This window comes from Galeopterus variegatus, unplaced genomic scaffold, assembly GCF_000696425.1.
Source record: "Galeopterus variegatus unplaced genomic scaffold, G_variegatus-3.0.2 Scaffold1371, whole genome shotgun sequence".
Taxonomy (NCBI): Eukaryota; Metazoa; Chordata; class Mammalia; order Dermoptera; family Cynocephalidae; genus Galeopterus; species Galeopterus variegatus.
Genome location: NW_007727482.1, coordinates 361,152 through 380,984, shown reverse-complemented (window position 1 = coordinate 380,984; position 19,833 = coordinate 361,152). Strand labels below are relative to the sequence as shown.

The 19,833-nt window shown below is 38.9% G+C and overlaps 1 protein-coding gene across 1 annotated transcript in view; it reads left to right on the top strand.

The window, feature by feature from the left end:
* Positions 1-5,061: 5,061 nt before the first annotated feature.
* Positions 5,062-19,833, top strand: part of LANCL3 (LanC lantibiotic synthetase component C-like 3 (bacterial)) — a gene marked incomplete at its 5' end in the record, with an annotated part of 26,416 nt that continues 11,644 nt past the window's right edge. The window contains 2 exons of the mRNA XM_008576600.1: positions 5,062-5,185; positions 8,657-8,854. Coding sequence (XP_008574822.1) covers positions 5,062-5,185; positions 8,657-8,854 — 322 coding nt within the window. The remainder of the gene's footprint in view (positions 5,186-8,656; positions 8,855-19,833) is intronic.

The window sequence follows — 19,833 nt, the reverse complement described above, 5'->3', positions numbered from 1 at the left end:
AAGCCAGTGCTTCTCAAGCTTTCATGTATGTGCACACTGCCTAGTGATAGTGTGGGTCTATCTCTCTCACTACCCACTAAAATTCAGTGGGTCTGGGTTGGGGCCTGGGAGTCTGCATTTCTTTCAGGCTCTGAGGTGATGCCCATGCTGCTGGTCCATGGACCACACTTTGAGGAACAGATGACTCTCAGATATAAGATGTCTCAAATGGGCTTTTGACAGAAGTTTGAAGACAGATAATTCAAGACTGGGGTCCCTATCGTGTACCTTAGATTCAGGCATCTTTGTTATTTTGGCTGAAAGTGTCTAGTATGGTAGGTAGCAAAGCTGATGTGTTTATGTAAGGGGTGGAGGAGTGAAAAATGAAAGGGTTGGTTTTATACTTGTGCCTATTCTAGTTATGCTGTTTTTGCAAGGAACCGAAATGACTAAAGCAAAGAGGAGGGGCAGGAGGATGGGGGTAGGTATTGTATGGAAACTTGGCAGGAAGACCTAAAGGGAGTGGCCCTAAACTGTTTGAAATTTAGGGATATGTAAGGACCAGCAGCCTTTCTCTGACTTTCTCTCTGAGTATCATTGTTTCTTTTTGCATATTTGCTCAGTTTCCTTTCACTCTCACTACTGGATGGTTTATTCTGTTCTTCTCCCTCAAAGCTCCTGCTTATTCCCGCTTAACTTCAGCTGGCACATGGGCCCCTTAGTACCCCAGCTCTACCTCCTGACCTGCCTACAGCATCAGCTGTGATTGCTGACAGCTTCGTTTTTTTTTTCCAATATGCATTTCAGATTGTTGAGAAGAGGAATTTGATTGGCATAGTATGCCTTGGGACACTGGCACATCCACGACTTGGCTGCCATTATCCATGGATTCAATCATGCTGATGGGGGAAGGGCAGGAAGTGTTTGATGCCTAGAAAAAGAAATGTAGCTAGCAAAGACTGTCACTTCGGAGGGGCTGTGGGCAGGACATTTGCCCCGGGAAGTGGTCTGTGGTGAGACAAGCATTCTGTGGCTTAGTCCATTTTATTCATTTCCTTAATGAAGGTCATCTCTCTTCGGCATGGAGGTGGTTCAAGCATAGCGTGACCTTCAGGCAAGGCCAAGAAACATAGCATGTGCTTTAGTGCTTTCTTGTCTCTTCATACTCAGAGAACAGCCCAGTAGGAATATTTCACAGGATCAGTGAAGGGAATCAGTTAAAGTAACAAAACTATATAAACCAAACTACCACAGACTTGCTTTGTATTTTTGAGATATCTTAATTTATTTTAATTAAATGTAAAAAAAAAAGATTTAAAGAACCTAATCTATCCAAAATATCAATACACGCATAGACCTTAGGTGTTACAAATACAGGAGAGGGAATTTGGGCTTGTTTTGGTAAAGGCCTAATGGGCAGGGAGCCCCTGTCTGCCATCCGCAGTCACTTTTGTTCACTGGAAATGCCACTCCCTCATTCCCAGGACCTGAGTATTTCAAAAGCACAGAGGCCATATCCTTGGAGGTAGTGGGTGTGCTCATGTGCATGTACCTGTGTGCTAAGAGCAAGGAACAGAGGGATGTGGGAAAGCAGACTAACAGGAGAACAAGGACAGGCCCCTACCCCAGAGTCTCATCTCCTTTCTTCTTTCAGTACTGTTTGTTCAGGGGGAAGAAAAGAGGCAGGCGTACTCTTCCTCAATGTTCCTCCCACACAGACTTTTAATGAGCACTGTTTTCAGTTTTTATTTGCTGATCAGTAAACACAAGGGTAGGTCTTGTCTGTTCCCAGAGATAAAGAACTGCATGCATAACTGGTCTCTATCCAGCTGAACAAGCGCTGGTTTCTCTTTGTTTTTTTCACAGTGTTTCTGAGAGATAAGAGGAAACCACCCAGACATGATGCATGACCAGGGGAGGTTTTGAAATAATATTTTATAAACTCATTCTCTATTCTGAACTGTGGATTAGGGATGGAAAGAAAGGGGAGGGCACCACATATAGCATAAGTTGATTTTTTTTTTTCTGGATTAAAAATGAGCAGGCAAACACAGAGAGATGAATAAATATTCAACTGAGGAAAGGATAATAAGCCAGTTTTTAAATATAGACACAAAAGTCAAATAGGAACCATTTTAGTGACTCGCATGAGTACATTCTTGAAAATTTTAACTGTTTCCTACTACAAAAACTGTCTCTGTCATATGGATTCAAAATCAATATTGGGCACACAGAACCTGAGTATAGCCAAAGAGCAAGATATATTCCCAGAAAAATATGGGATGGAACCAGGATAGAGTCCTATTAAGTGCATGCCCTTCAAGGCTCTTAGCAGGTTTCTTGGAGAGAGCTAGGATGCAGGGATTGATTTGAGACTAAGGATTCAAGATTTTTAAAGAGTAATACTAAATGTAAGATCAGTCGTTACCAATAAAGGCATAGAGGGTAAATGTACTTAAAAGCAAATGAAAATTTTAAGTGGGCGCAGAGTAGGAAACCATTTAGAGATACTTGCCATTAAACTAAGGAAAGACCTAGGGCTGACGTGACATGACAGTGGGAGTGCATAGGAAAAGAAGGTCTTCAGGAAAGTTGGGCAGAAAGGAGGAGTAAACTCAAGAGACAGAGAGGTAGCTAATAAAAGAGAAATTTAGGTTGAAAGCCATGACATATTTGTTTCTAAGCAAACAGAGGAGAAAGTAAACCAAAGAGAAAAGTAAAGTCTTAGTGAAGCTGAGTGGTGAAAGAGGTGAAACCGAGGAGAAAGTAAAGTCTTAGTGAAGCTAAGAGGTGCTTCATTGTGCATGTTACATACTCTATGTTACCGTTTCTTTCCATCTCTAGGCTCATGTCAAGCTGGGGCCATAGCATCGCTAATTATATGGCTGGGCTATTGCTAAAGCAATTCATAACTAAAGCCAAAATGTTTCATTGTTTTAGTTATACTAAGTTTCCACTTGTATTGTCAGGGTTAGGGCTCAGGCCCTCCAAACCCATTGTACAGACTGGGTCACTAGACCCCTTACATGCAGGTCCACACTAGGTAACTGGGAAAGATCCCGGGAACCGTTGGCAGACAACATGAGCTCAGTCCTCAGCAAGGGCAGCAGCAGCTTACAGGTCCAGCAGCTTACAGGTCCACGGCGCTGGTGGCGGCAGCCGTGGCCGCCTCTCAGAGGGTCCAGGGTCACTGGCAACAACAGCCTCCAGCAACAGTAGCATCCTCCATGTGGCCCATGGGAGCAGGGGACCCTGTGGATGAGAGCCACTCGTCCTTTATACTTATGTCCATAGCCCAGGACACCTGGGTGCACATGCACAATTACATTAGACACTAACCAAGGAACTCCTGGGCGCACGTGCATATTTACATCAAATGCTCAGCAAGATTCTGAACATCTGAGGGGTCCTGACCATTTTCCTATATTTTCCCAACAGCTCATGAACTTTAATACTCTATTAGAGACTTTTGTCCGTGTCTCATCTCCAGCACTGGATAGTAAGTTCCCAGTAGGTTTAATAAAAATGTGCCCCATGCTTTCTAGAATTTCCCCACAATACTTAATGGGGGCCTTACTGAAATGTTAATTGGTAAATTAATGTTAATTAATTTACTCAGTAAATGTTAATTGGTAAAATTAATTGATGAACAGGTTTTAGTTATTTTTCCAAATTAAATGCTAGATTTGAGGAAAATAAAACCTGGATTATATTTTATCCCAATGTTGGGTAAATTAGAGGAGCAAGTTATGACTTAAATCATTAGGACCTTATTTCAAAACGGATTGGTGGGTCTAACAGATATCAGGTAGAAAAATTAGACATGTGAGTCTTAGGAAAGAGGCCAAAATGCAACAGAGTTTTCCTTGATCCCAGATTCATTCAATCAGGCTGAACTTAGATGACTTTTTTCTTTTTTCTTTTTTTTTCTTTCTTTTTTTTTTTTTTTGCTAGTCTGACCAGTACTTTCCCTGTGCAGGTCTGCCTTTGGGGAAGGCTGCCTTCATGAGAACAGAGGTCTTGTTTGTCCTGTTCACTGTCATATCTGCAACCTCTAGAACATGCTTGCCTGTAATATAGTAGGGGCTTAAATAATTGTGGAAGGAAGGGAAAGAGGGAGAGGAGGGAATCAAGGAAAGAGGGATGGGAGGGAGGACTCTGCTTTTCTTAGAAGTTAACCTGGCACTTATTTACTCACTCATCAGTTACTGAGGGCCCCCTCAGGTTCTGTGTTAGGCACCAAGGATACCAAAATGAGCAGATGCCACAGTCTTTGCTCTCAATGGATAGTCTAGTGAGAGAGACCTAACACAGCAGGTGGTAGGTGCTACACCAGAGGATCTAATCTGCCCCAAGGAAGGGTGGGATGCAGAACACATCACAACTTGAGCAGAATCTTAATAAACTCAGTGATGCTTTAAAGCCTGGAGAACATTTTAATCTCTGTCGTCCTAGAACTGATTGGATAGATTGACTAAATGATGGAAGACTGCAAGTCATTGCATTTTAGCTGTTCTCTATTCAGAGTCCTCCTGATGTTAGAAGTTATTTTGTCTTAGCACTACAGGACTTCGGTTTTATTCAGGGAATGTAAATGGCTAGAGTGAGTATGTCATGTAGCAGCTTGTCATAGCTTCATGGCTTTATAAACACAGTCTAAATGGCACAAATTGAATGCACATTGTCTGGGTCAGACCTGCACTGTACACCAGGAATAATAGCTTTGTTACGCATGATCAGTTAGGACCACTATTTGTTCTTTTCTGAGCAAATTTTTGTTCCTCTGACAAGGATTAATGATAGAACAGCCAAAAGGCGGTCTTTGTATTTTATAACAGCCTAGAGCAGTAAAGGTGTATGTTCACTTTCAGAACAGCAAATTTTCTGAAGAGGGTAGATAAACTTGACAACAAAAGTAGAATCAGTGGTAAAAAGAAATAATAAATTATGGTTGGCTAAGCTTATTTACATATAGAAAACAATTCTGGGGATGTGCTGATGGACTTTTTAAGCAAGAAAATCCAGTGCCTGAGGGAAAAAATGACCCTGCTTTGACTTCTGTTTCTTGATTTCCTTACTCAGGTGCTGACCCCAGCACAGATCAAATCAATTTGCCAGGCAATTCTGGACTCTGGGAAGCAGTATGCCATGAAAAAGAGGAAACCATTCCCTCTGATGTATTCTTACTATGGAACTGAATACTTGGGTGAGTTCAAGTATGTTCGCAGAAGCCTGTAGGGTGGAGAGAGTCTCTAAGATTAACATTGAGTAAAGACTGGAAGAGTTTGTCTTTGCCACAGGTCATCACTATTCATTTAACAAAAAAAAAAATACTTCAAAATGTTGTTTAAAAACAAATATTGATAGATATTGCAAATCAGAATTTAATATTTGTTTTCATAGTCTACTTGACAGAAAGGTAGCTATTTTAACAATTGCTTTCACTAAAGATTAAAATCCTGATTTTATGTATGTATGTATGTATGTATGTATGTATGTATGTATGTATGTATGTATGGCAGGCCATGGGAATAAAATCTTTATTTTAGATTGTAAGCTTGTCAGCCTAATCTTTCTGAAAGATTGTGAACAATTTTCTTATTCATTGACTGCAGGTAGTGCCTCTGCACAGGGAAATAAGGTTCAGCCACTAATATTTTAAGGTTTTTAATAGTAGTAGATTAATAATAGTCTACTGAATTGCAGTGGAGAATTTTGAGCTCTGAGCCATGTAAAGAGTAAATTAGTTAACTTCCCTTTTGACTCCTTCAGTTGCTCCCAATCACTCCTGAGCAAGATTTGTAGGGCCCTTTGTAGACCCCCTGCCTCTTTCTGCAGACTCAAACTTTATCTCACCCCTTCCAGGTTCTGTCCAGCATAGTCTCCCACATGCAAAGTGCTCTCATATCTTATACCTTTGTACATGTTCCTTTTGTCTGAAATGCCCCCTTTCCCCCAACTCCTTCATCTACATGTTATAATTATGCCGAGACTTCAAGACTCTGCTCAAACATCATCAGATCTGCTGAGAAATTTTCTGTGCTTTTGGGAAAAGGATTGTTGGACCCTTTCTGGAGAAACATTAACAGGTTTTACCCTGAAGCAAAATTGGGAGATGTCATATCACCCTGCCCACACTTCTAATGAAGCTCTTATCACCTCACACTACGATTAGTGACGTACCTGTCCAACTGCCTTAACAGGCTTTGTGTACCTGCAGGATGGGGAACACGGACTTTATCTCATTTATCTTTGTGATCCTTAGACCTTTACCATAGAGCCGGCACACAATAAGGGTGCCCAGATGAATAAATGAATGACTAATGAGCAACTTCAATGAGAGTTTTCTCAAAGAAACTTTAAGTTCCTGTCTAAGTTTCCCTGGAATCAGACCCTGAAATAAAGATTCGTATGTATTTGAAAGGTGATCCCAGAATGTGTTAGTAGAGGAGTGAGGAAATGACACAGGGAAGAGAAAGAAGCTAACTGAGTGTATAATAATGAGCAACCGTGGACAACTGAGGCTCAGTCCCTCTGGGGACTCTTAAATAAGACTATATAGAACACGCTTCAAAATTGTCTCACCCAAGGGGTCAAGAAGCTGGGGTGTTCATCTGCCAACTCCCTGCTTTACTGGTCATCTGCTCCCACAGGTGTTAATTCCCTAGCAGTTCAACCCTACTCCTTTGGGCTGGGCACACCCCTGTGACCAGAGAAAGCCTCAGCCAAAATGCTTGAGGTAGAAAGCAGGAAGGGTGGGTGTACCTGAATGGCAAGTGTGGATGAGGTGATGAGCAGGGCACTGAAAGTGTTTGCTATAGTCCCCTCATAGAGCTATTCTTTTCATTTTTCATGGTTTTTTTTTTTTTTAAGAAATTACCATTCTGGCCATTTACATATATAGAATAAACCAGATTTCTATCTAATGCATAAACATTTTCCTGAAAAGCAAACTTTTTTTCCCCTAACAATTTCAAATCCAAGTGAAAGAAAGGTACTTTCAAATTTCATGACCAAATTTTAAGAGCAGTAGAATTTTTGACTGGATACAACTGTAAGGCTGTTTCTGGGGAGTCACGAGTTCTGCATATGGCATGTGAAAGGTGCCCGAATGCAAAGAGAAAGCTTTAAAATTATACAGCTGAGTTTAAAGAGCATGCTCTCAGAATATATTGACCGCAGTACCACCCACTATTCAGGATTCTACTAATTGGGAATGAATGAAAACTCCAGTAGGGACTGGGCTGACTTCTACTTTTGTTAAGCTAACTTCTTTCCGAGGGCAGACTCTGACCTTTGCTAGTTCAGTCCCCTCTGCTGGAACTCTTAGGAATTCTTCCAGACTTTGCTCAGATGACACTATCTGTGTGAAATCTTCAGGCCTCCACCTGAGACCAAGTTAAGCTCTCCTTCCTCATTCTCTTTTACTTCCTTGTATTAGTCAGAATTCTACAGACAAACACAAATATATACATATGTATATATTTTATTATAAAGAATTGGCTCATATGATTATGGAGGCTGAGAAAGCCAGACTCAGGAAAGCCAGTGGTGAAAGTTCTAGTCCAATTTCAAGTCTGAAGGCAGGAGAAGACCAATGTCCCAGCTTAAAGACAGTCAATCAGAGAGAAATAATTCTTTCTCACTCAGCCTTTTTGCTTCTATTCAGGCTTTCAACTCATTGGATGAGGCCAGCCCACATTGGAGAGAGCAGTCTGCTTTACTCAGTCTATGGATTAAAATGTTAACCTCATCCAGAAACACCCTCACAGACACACCCAGAAGGATTAAGCAAATACCTGGTCACCCTTTGTCCCAGTCAAGTTGACACATAGAATTAACCATCACATTCTTGATGCACATCTCTAATAAAAAACATATATCACCTCATGTTCTAACTATTTATTTACAAATCTGGTTCTCTCACTGGACTAGATGGGGATGTCTTCAAGGGTATGGACCAAATCATATTCATTTCTATATCCCCAGGGTTATACAATGACAAATACAAAAGTGATAAATGTTAAGGGTTAAGTAAATTAATACCAATTACTAGTGTTTAGCATTACAGAAGAAGATATTTAGTTTATTTTGTTCACTGATCTGTCCTCAAGACCTAGAACCTGGTAATAGTAGATGCTTAGTACTTATGTGTTGAATGAATGAATGATTATATAAATCTTTAGGATGCCAAGACCAAATTATTTTGAGGAATTTTAGGAGCATTTTCATAAAAGCTATTGACATGTTAATTACGAAGTTCTCTAAAAATTTCTTCTCTGAAGTGGAGATTGGCCAACAAACTTTTTCAGTAAAGGCCAAGACAGTAAATATTTTAGGCGTTGTAGGCCATATGGTCTCTGTCACAAATATACCTAAGCTATTGTAGCATGAATGCAGCCATAGAAAATATGTAAACTAATGATCATGGCAGTGTTCCAATAAAACTTTATTTACAAAAACAGGCAGTGGGCCCGATAGTGAAAAAAAAAAAAAAAAAAAAAGCCAGGTAGTTTGCCAGAAGCCTAGTTCTTAGGCAACTCAATTATTATATTACTCTATGTGCTTTCAACTCATATTGCCATTATGTATTTTATTCTGTGATTGTTTTTTCACTAAATCAAACTGGCTCTCCTCCCAGTTATATGAATTAATTATGCTTTATCTGTCGATATAGGGGCAGCTCATGGCCTATCATCCATTCTTCAGATGCTTCTTTCTTACCATGAGCACCTCAAGCCCTCAGATCGGGAGCTGGTGTGGCAGAGTGTGGACTTCCTCATGGAACAGGAACAGAACTGCAACTGGCCACCTGAGCTCGGCGAGACCATCGAGAGAGAGAATGAGTTGGTCCACTGGTGCCATGGTGCTCCAGGTCTCGCAAACACTGTTACCTGAAATCATTCTTTCATTTAGCTTAGCCCAAGGGAGGTTCCTTTTCTGAGAAGTGAGAGTATTTCTCATTTTACGTCATTACTATGTGAGATAAAAAGGTCAAGATGAAACTTTTTCAAAGCCAAAAAAGTCTTTGTCTTTAAAGGACTTTTGGAAATGATCCTGTATTTTAAAAAATAAATGATCTATATCTATTTGAATATAAAGTTAAACTAGTACTGTCCAATAGAGGTATAATATGAGCCACATATATAATTTAAATTTTTAGTAGACCCATTAAAAAGTAAAAAGAAATAGGTGAAATTAATTTTAATAATATATGTTATATAACCCAATATATCCAAAATATTATCATTTCAACATGCAACCAGTTTAAAAATTGAGATATTTCATGTTTTTAAAATATTAAGTCTTTGAAATCTAGTATATATTTTACATTTATATCACATGTCAATTTAGACTAGTCACATATCAGGTGCTAAGTGGCTACATTGGACAGTGCAGATCTGGAGCCTGGCAATTCAAAATGTGGCCCCTAGACTAGTAGTATGGGCAATTGAGAGCTTGTTAGAAATGCAAAATCTCAAGCCCCAATCTAGACCCACTGAATCAGAATCTGTATTTTAACAATATCCGTGGGCTATTTGTATGCGCCTTAAAGTTTGAGATATACTGTTCTATAATTCTTCTCAAATGGGATTTCCATTGGTACTTGATAAGAAGTCCAGAGAAATGAGAAGCCATCCCCAGTGAATTCTCTGAAATTGAGCCTAGGAACTCTCAAACCCCATCTCCCGCCACTTTTTGAAAAAAAACCTATTACACTGCTAATTGTCTACCTTCAGAGAAGGGACAATTTGAAAGAATTTAAGTCCAGATAAATCAATTAATTTTGGTTAATTAGCCAGGGAACAGATTTAAATAAAACAAAACAAAATTTTTGGACAGTGAATGGATTTAATTTTCAAGGCTATGCTTCAATCCCATGAGCAGAGCTTTTTTTTTTTTTTTTTGTTCTGACAGCTGTATAATTTTAATGAAATTATGAAGTAGAACAAAGCATTGTGATGTTGGAAAAAAAATGCTTCAAAATGAGTCTTTTTACTGAAAGACTTTATATAACAACACAGTTGCTACTGACTAACTTCTTCCTCTTATTTTTGTCCTTGCAAATAGGAGGATTTGTCATTTATTACCTCTTTTACATTAATTTCCAACTTCATTTATACTAATATAACTAACCAAGATTTGAAAGTATAATCAGAACTTATCGCTTCTTCTTTCATACCTCCCAACATTTACTTATAATAGTTTAACTGAAATTTTAGATTCTTTGACAAAAGTTAAATTTAATGCAACATTCTTCAGATATTTTTAGTTCCATCGATCTCTTTCACCAGTCTGATAAGAGCTTACAAAAAAGCTCACATAAAGGTTTTAAGTGAATACTTAACATTTGAAGAACTAACACAATGAAGTTTCAAATATCAATAAAATAATGTTTGCTTTTAGTAAGAAGTAAATAATATGATATTTTAAAACATTATTTTAAATTGAAGGAGTTTTTCTTATTCCAAGATACTTGTCCTCTCTTGTTACATACTGTAATCCTACAGATTGTGAATTAATATTGTGGAAAAAATCTAATGTAAAATAGAATTAATGTATGTAGTTGTAATTTAGTATAGATAGACAGATAGACAGTGCTACTTGATTGTGATTCTCCAGTTATTCTCCAAACTTCTTTATCATAGCCATGAGCAGAGCTTTAAAATATATTTGATTTCTCTTTACTTTGTTACCTGATTTCTGTTACCTCCTACCCCTACCCCCTACTTAATTAATGTTCTTTAACACAGCTGTAATTTATTTTTTTTCTTAGTACAGTTTGTGTTGATGAATAATATAAGTCACAGTCATATTGTGGTCATATTTTCTCTGTCTGCCCCATTTACCCGTGGAAGGAACTTCAAAGTGTTTGCTCATACCACTACCAGGGCATTGTGCATTAATTATGTCCAGGCTAACTCTTGCCAGTTATAATTTCAGCCCATTTTTTCTTGCCTTGGCCTTTTTGGAAAGAAACACCAATTATTTACAAGCCTGGAAATTATATTTCTTCTTGTTATGCTCAGTACTTCCATTTCCCATGCCCTTTATTCATTCTCAGTGATGGTCCCTGGATATCTTCCAAGCATCCCAGGATCCTTGAAATTTTGTAGATGTCTCAAATTAAATATGTAATATTTTTAAAGGACTCAATGTGCTAGTAAAAGCCCTGAAAAGAGTGTGAAGATAATCTACTAAAATGAGTGACTGGATCAGTTAATTGATGTTGGTGTCCTGAAGAGCAGTTATTCCATCCTTTCTGTACACCAAATACTGTCTTTGTAAATTATGTACCATAATAGTGCAGCATAGAATTTGTCAGTTTGGGGACTGTATTTATCATCCTTTATCATTCATGTTCAGTTGAGAAGATTAAACATAGGTTCCAAAGTAAAATCATTCAACCCATGTATTCACTGGACTACCAAAAATAAACCACTTCACAAATGAATAAAAAACTAAATGGGGCCCATTATTTCTGCTAACTCCCACCCCCACCTCAAGGATATTGATCTTTTAAGAGATGCTCTAAAAAAGTATCAGGAGTGATTATAAGTCTGATAAGGGCAGGTCAAAGACCACCAAGATTTCATGGAACTTGGCAGAAGTAAACTCTCCAAAAATTCTAAAACAGGAAATGACCTAGAAAAATCATTTTCATTTGTTTGAGAAAAATGTTTTTTGAGAGTAGATTTATAAACAGCACAGATGGTTTGGGGCAGCAGACCAATTCTGTGATTAAAAACCTGCCAGAGATAATCCACAATGTTGAACTTCATTAATGATACCTTATCTCTCCCTATAATTGTTTCCTATTGGCTTTCCTTCAACCCACCTCTACAGGTGACAGCCCTAGTTGTCATTTATGCAATGAAGAAATAGTTTTTGACTCCAAGTTAATAACTCTGGGTTCTAATTGTTGCTGTAACACTAAGTGACCTTGAGAAAAGGTCACTTTTTTCTTTTGTCCTGTTCTGTTGTCATTTCACTTGTAAAATGAGCAGGTTGAGATGGGTTAGTAGAGCTCAATCTTGTTGCCACAGACACATTTTATACTGTGGACCCTTGCCATTCCTGAGATATATGTCCTGAAAACTTTGCAAACACCCACATTTATAAATATCTAATGTGGCATATAGCTTTTTCTCACTAAATGCAATAAAGAGTAACAGGAAGATTCATATGACCCCTTTGTAGCCTTGATGACTCTGAAATACAGGACTAAAGTCATTTGCAAAATCATTAAAATAAATGCGGGAGCTAAAATAAACTCAACTGCATTAGGTTACGTCATTACTCTGGTAACACTGACAGTGCATTTCCCGTACTCTGCGTGAAACACAAGCGTAGGCATTTTAAAAAAAAAAATCTAATTTCACAAAGACTCTTGAATAGGTGACTTTGAATAAAGAACAATGCTTTTGCAGCACAGGTATCGTTGTTCACTCAGCTTTGCAGTGTACACCATAAAATGTATGCTTCAGCAAAATTTACACATTCTAGAATGAACCTGGGTGGTAATTGTCCAGTATGTATGTTGAAATGAAGTCTCTGCCAAATCCTGTGTTTTCAAAGATTTAATCTCTCACACCATATTTATTAATAATTCATTCCTTTTCCCAGTTGTGTTTGGCAAAGACATACATCGTTGCTGACTTGTTTCTTATCAGTGCACAATAATCAGTGTTCCCATGATGAAATTATATGGGTCCTATCAAAAGCAAAGAAAGCCAACATTCATTTTTTTCTTAAATTAAGCAGACATATTGTGGATTCCATTAGGTCTGGTTAGGAGCCAACCGATGTAGAAGTTTTTCAAGGTCCCTTCCATGTACCATTCCGTGATCCAGACTACAGGAAGAGGTCCTTTCATTTTGGCTGGAACCACTGAATCAATACTTATTAAGCTATCTGGGGCTAATGGCCTGCTATAGCAATTAAACCTTCTCAGCCTGTCTTCCTTCCACATCTCTTATCTCCCCCACAGTGTCGGCCTGTGCTGGGGTGAGAAATGAGGCATTATAGGGTCAACGGACATTTTTGGAGCCCTTGCCATGTGCCAAACACCATGCCACAGACTACAGGAACAAAAGTGAACAAGATACAGTTCCTGCTGTTGGGTTGTTTGCACTATCCTAGGGGAGGCAAACATGGAAATAGATCATTTTAACCTGATTCTGGATAAGTGCTGAGGTTTGTATAGGGAGTGATGGNCCATGTACCAGTCCATGATCCAGACTACAGGAAGAGGTCCTTTCATTTTGGCTGGAACCACTGAATCAATACTTATTAAGCTATCTGGGGCTAATGGCCTGCTATAGCAATTAAACCTTCTCAGCCTGTCTTCCTTCCACATCTCTTATCTCCCCCACAGTGTCGGCCTGTGCTGGGGTGAGAAATGAGGCATTATAGGGTCAACGGACATTTTTGGAGCCCTTGCCATGTGCCAAACACCATGCCACAGACTACAGGAACAAAAGTGAACAAGATACAGTTCCTGCTGTTGGGTTGTTTGCACTATCCTAGGGGAGGCAAACATGGAAATAGGTCATTTTAACCTGATTCTGGATAAGTGCTGAGGTTTGTATAGGGAGTGATGGGAGCTCAGGGGAGGGATTCCCTGTGCTGCCTCCAGGTTCAGGGAAGGCTTCCTGGAGTAGGCAATGCCTAAGGTAAGTTAGGCCAAGGAAGGTGGGAAGCTTGTTCCAAGAAGAGTGAACCACATGGTCAGTCAGAGGCATGGAAGCCCTGGAGATGGTTTGGTTTTACTGAAGTGAAAAGCTTCAAGCAGGAAATGGTGGAGAGGAGGTGGGAGAACAGTAGGAGCTGGGTCACAGAGGGCTTTCTGTGTCATGCTGAGGCATCTGGGTATTGGGGAACCATTTAGCAATTTAAGCGGGGGAGTGACATGGTCAGTGTGATTTTATGGCCTTTCTATGATTTTAGAAAGGCCACTCACTCTGCTACAGAATGAATTTAAGGCACGGCAGTCCTGAGGGCAGGAGGCTATAGCAGTCATCCAGAGAGGATGACTAGAGCCTGAAGGAGGACGGCAGAGGCAAGGCCTTTCCACATGTCCTTCCTTCCCTAAGCTGGAACACCTCCCTCTCTAACATGCTCTTGGCTGGGGGTCTAGAAGCAGAGCCTGCTCTCAGGAGGAACCTGTTATGCAAAAACAGGTTGAATGTGATTACACAAAACTAAAAACCAACCAACCCACAACAAGAACACTTCTATGGGTTCCCTATTGCTTACAGAATACGGTCCAAGCTGCCTACCTGGATTTGTAAAGCCATCTATAACCTGAACCCAGTCTCCCTTCTACCCACTGGCTGGGTGGTTCGAGCCCTGCCCCCCTGGCCTTCATGTGCTTTGTTCCTCTTGACTCCAGATCTTCGCCCCTGCTCATCTTGGTGCCGAGAACACTCTCCCTCCTTCACCTTGGGCCTGCGGTTCCCTATGCATACTGCAAAGTCCTGAAAAAGCCCCAGTTCCATCAAAGGCATTGGCTGGGTCACAGAGGGCTTTCTGTGTCATGCTGAGGCATCTGGGTATTGGGGAACCATTTAGCAATTTAAGCGGGGGAGTGACATGGTCAGTGTGATTTTATGGCCCTTCTATGATTTTAGAAAGGCCACTCACTCTGCTACAGAATGAATTTAAGGCACGGCAGTCCTGAGGGCAGGAGGCTATAGCAGTCATCCAGAGAGGATGACTAGAGCCTGAAGGAGGACGGCAGAGGCAAGGCCTTTCCACATGTCCTTCCTTCCCTAAGCTGGAACACCTCCCTCTCTAACATGCTCTTGGCTGGGGGTCTAGAAGCAGAGCCTGCTCTCAGGAGGAACCTGTTATGCAAAAACAGGTTGAATGTGATTACACAAAACTAAAAACCAACCAACCCACAACAAGAACACTTCTATGGGTTCCCTATTGCTTACAGAATACGGTCCAAGCTGCCTACCTGGATTTGTAAAGCCATCTATAACCTGAACCCAGTCTCCCTTCTACCCACTGGCTGGGTGGTTCGAGCCCTGCCCCCCTGGCCTTCATGTGCTTTGTTCCTCTTGACTCCAGATCTTCGCCCCTGCTCATCTTGGTGCCGAGAACACTCTCCCTCCTTCACCTTGGGCCTGCGGTTCCCTATGCATACTGCAAAGTCCTGAAAAAGCCCCAGTTCCATCAAAGGCATTGCCTGACTGTCTCCCTCAGGAAACTTCTACCTTTCTGATCCCTCTGGAACTGTTGATAGTACCATTCATTTTGTGTCCCAGTGGCATTATGAACTACATGTCCTACTGTGTATGAGTCACACGTACATACGAGGATACTTCAAAAAGTTCAGGGAAAAATGGATCGAAAGTTGATACGAATCTTTCCATGAACTTTTGGAAGACCGCTTGTATTTTAATCTCCCTTTTTAGACAGTGCCTTTTTGAAGGGCAGGAGCCATGTTTGGCATTTATTTTTTATCGCCCAGGGCCAGGACTGGCTACATAATTTTGGGGAGTCAGTGCAAAATAAAAACGCTGGCCCTTTTTAGAAAAATTATTAAGAACTTCAAAATGGCAACAACAGAGCATTAAACCCAGCATGGGACCCTTTTAAGGGCTGTCGACTGTGGGCCTGCAGAGGAGGCATGCCCATGAAGCTGGCTTTTCCTGAGGCTGTGCATACAGTATCAATGACCACTTTCAAATGAATGGATGTAGTCAATGAATGAATGTAAATTTTAAAAGGTTAAATACTTTTAAAATCATCCTTTAGTTTGTTGAAGATACTTTGTTCCTGAAACTGAATGACGATGATGGTATAGATAACTGTTGTCAGTGTTTGACTGGAAAACTTTGGCTGAGCAAAGAGCCTGTTCCTATGTAAGTGTTAATTACAGGGAGTATTAAAGGATAACTTTTAAAAGAGAAACAAATCATGACTCTCATACAAATATAAAATGAACATATGTCAAACATTTTAGCTCATTAATATTTTTATTTTAATTTATCAATATGCAATGTAGTTGATTTTCGTGTCCCTTTATCAATTCCTCCTTTTTTGCCCACCCTCTCCTCCCTCCCCCACCATTAACATCGTATATGTTCACTTGTTTTAACAAGTTCAAGGAATTGTTGTGATTATTATGTCTTCTTTTTTTTCCCCTCCCATTTATTTGTTTGTAGAGTTATTTATTTATTTTTATTAGCTCCCACAGATAAGTGAGAATATGCAGTATTTCTTTTTCGGTGCCCGGCTTATTTCACTTTATATAATTTTCTCTAAGTCCATCTATGTTGCTTTGAATGGTAGTATTTCGTTGTTTTTTTTCCAAACCAGAGTAGTTATCTATTGTGTAGATATACCACATTTTCCTTATCCACTCATCTGATGATGGGCACTTGGGCTGGTTCCAACTCTTGGCTATTGTAAATAGCACTGCAATAGACATGGGAGTACAGGTATCCCTTCCACATGATGATTTCTATTCCTCTGGGTATATACACAGCAGTGGAATAGCTGGGTCATATGGCAGATCCATCTGTAATTGTTTGAGGAAACTCCATACCATTTCCAAAAAGGCTGCACCATTTTGCAGTCCCACCAATAGTGTAGGAAGTTTCCTTTTTCTCCACATTCTTGCTAGCACTTGTAATTCTCAGTCATTGGGTTATTAGCCATCCTAACTGGAGTGAGATGGTATCTCAAAGTGGTTTTGATTTTCATTTGCCAAATGCTGAGTGATGTTGTGCATTGTTTCATGTGTCTGTTGGCCATTCACATATCTTCCTTTGAGAAATGCCTATTCAGTTCCTTTGCCCATTTTTTAATTGGGTTACTTGTATTTTTGCTGTTAAGAGTTCCTTGTATGTTCTGGTTATTAACTCTTTCTCAGATGTATAGTCTGCAAATATTTTCTCTCACTCTGTAGGTTGTCTTTTCTGTCTGTTAATTGTTTCTTTTGTTGTGCAGAAGCTTTTTAGTTTGATATAAACCCATTTGTTTGTTTTTCTTTTGGTTGCCTGTGCTTTTGGGGTTGTATTCATAAAGACTGTACCCAATCCTACTTCTGGGAGTGTTTCCCCCTATGTTTTCTTTAAGGAGTTTTATTGCTTCAGAATGTACATTTAATTCTTTAATCCTTTTTTAGTTGATTTTGGTATATGGTGAGAGGTATGGGTCTAGTTTCATTCTCCTACATATGAATGTCCAATTTTCCCAGCACCATTTACTGAAGAGGCAATCTCTTCCCCAGTGTGTAGTCTTAGTACCATTGTCAAAGATCAGATGGCTGTAGGTGCATGGGTTGATTTCTGGATTCTCTATTCTGTTCCATTGTTCTACGTATCTGTTTTATGCCAGTACCATACTGTTGTGGTTATTATAGCTTTGTAGTATAGTTTAAAGTCAGGTAGTGTTATGCCTCCAGCTTTATTCTTTTTGCTCAGGATTGCTTTGGCCATTTCTGGTCTTTTGTTCATCCATGTGAATGTTAGGATTGTTTTTTCCAATTCTGAGAAAAATGTCATTGTAATTTTGATGGGGATTGCATTGAATCTGTAGATTATTTTGGGTAGTATGGACATTTTCACAATGTTAATTCTTCCAATCCAGGAGCATGGGATATCTTTCCATCTTCTTGTGTCCTCTTTAATTTCTCTCAACAGTGATTTATAGTTCTCATCATAGAGATTTTTCACACCCTTGGTTAAATTTATTCCTAGGTATTTTATTTGTTTGGTGATTATTGTAAATGGGCTAGCTTTCTTGATTTCTCTTTCTGCTACTTCATTGTTGCAGTATAGAAATGCTACTGATTTTTGCATGTTAATTTTGTATCCTGCAACTTTGCTGAAATCATTTCTCAACTCTAAGAGTTTTCTTGTAGAGTCTTTAGGCTGTTCTATATATAGGATCATATCATCTGCAAAAAAAGACAGTTTGACTTCGTCTTTTCCAATCTGGATGTCCTTTATTTCCTTCTCTTCCCTGATTACTCTGGCTAGTACTTCCAACAGTATGTTGAATAGGAGTGATGAGAGTGGGCAACCTTGTCTTATTCCTGTTCTTAAGGGAAAAGCTTTCACCTTTTCCCCATTCAGGAAGATATTGGCAGTAGGTTTGTCATATATGGCTTTTATTGTGTTGAGGTTCTTTCCTTCTATACCCTATTTATAGACTCTATATCATGAATGAATGTTGAATTTTGTCACGTGCTTTTTCAGTGTCTATAGAGATGATCATTTGAATTTTGTCTTTGATTTTATTGATGTGGTATGTCACATTTATTGGTTTGCATATGTCGAACCAACCTTGCATCCATGGGATGAATTCCACTTGGTCATTGTGTATAATTTTTTGTATGTGTTGCTGTATTCTATTAGCTAGTATTTTATTGAGGATTTTGGCATCTGTATTTATCAAAGATATTGGCCTGTAGTTTTTTTGTTGTTGTTGTTTCTTTGTCTGGTTTTGGTATCAGGGTGATGTTTGCCTCATAGAAAGAGTTTGGGAGAATGGCCTCTGTTTCAATTTTTTTGGAATAGTTGTAGAGAATTGGTATTAATTCTTCTTTAAAAGTTTGGTAGAATTCTGCAGTGAGGCCATCCTGTCCTGGGCTTTTCTTTGTTTAGAGACCGATGATAACAGCTTGAATCTCTTTGATTGTTACTGGTCTGTTCAGATTTTCTATGTCTTCTGGGCTCAGTCTTGGTAGTTTGTGCGTGTCCAATAATTAATCCATTTCCTCCAGATTTTCAAATTTGTTGGTGTATGGTTGTTTATAGTAGTCTCTAATGATTTATTATATTTCTGAAGTATCTGTTATAATATCACCTTTTCCATTTCTAATTTTTGTTATATGTGTCTTTTCTCTTCTTTTTTTTAGTTAGCCTTGCTAATGGTTTGTCAATTTTATTTATCTTTTCAGAAAACCAACTTTTTGTTTCATTGAAATGTTATATCGTTTTTGGGGCTTCTATTTCATTTAGTTCTGCTCTGATTTAATTATTTCTTTCCATCTACTAACTTTGAGATTGGATTGTTCTTTATTTTCTAATTCTTTAACATAAAGTGTGAGGTTCTTTACTTGCAATCTTTCCATTCTCCTGAAGTAAGCATTTAATGTGATAAATTTCCCCCTTAGTACTACTTTTGCAGTATCCAACAGGTTTTGGTATGATGTGTCATTATTTTCATTAGCTTCAAACAAATTTTTTGATTTCCTGTTTAATTTCTTCTTGGACCGATATGTCACTAAGTAGAATGTTGTTTAATTTCCATGTGTTTGTATAGTTCCCAGACTTTCGTTTGTTATTGATTTCCAGTTTTAATCTGTTGTGGTCTAAAAATACATGGAACAATTCCAGTGTTTTTTATTTGGTTGAGACCTGATTTGTGACCTAACGTGGTCTGTCATGGAGAATGTTCCATGTGCTGATGAAAAGAATGAATATTCTTAGGTTTTTGGATAAAATGTTCTATAGATAATCTGCTAGGTGCAATTGGTCTAAAGTATTGTTTAGATCTTGTGTTTTTCTGTTGATTTTTTGCCTAGATGATCTGTCCAATGTTGAGAGTGGAGTGTTCAGGTCCCCTACTATTATGGTATTAGTGTCTATCTCTTTCTTTAGGTCTGATAGTGTTTGCTTTATAAATTTGGCTGCTCCAATGTTGGGTGCATATATATTTATGATTGTTATATCTTCTTGTTGCATAGATCCTTTTATCATTATATAGTGGCCTTCTTTTTCCCTTTTACGGTTTTTGGTTTAAAGTCTATTTTACATCTTATAAGAATAGCTACTCCAGCTCGTTTTTTGTTTCTTTTTCCTTTTTTTTTTTTTTTTCCTTTTTTTTTTT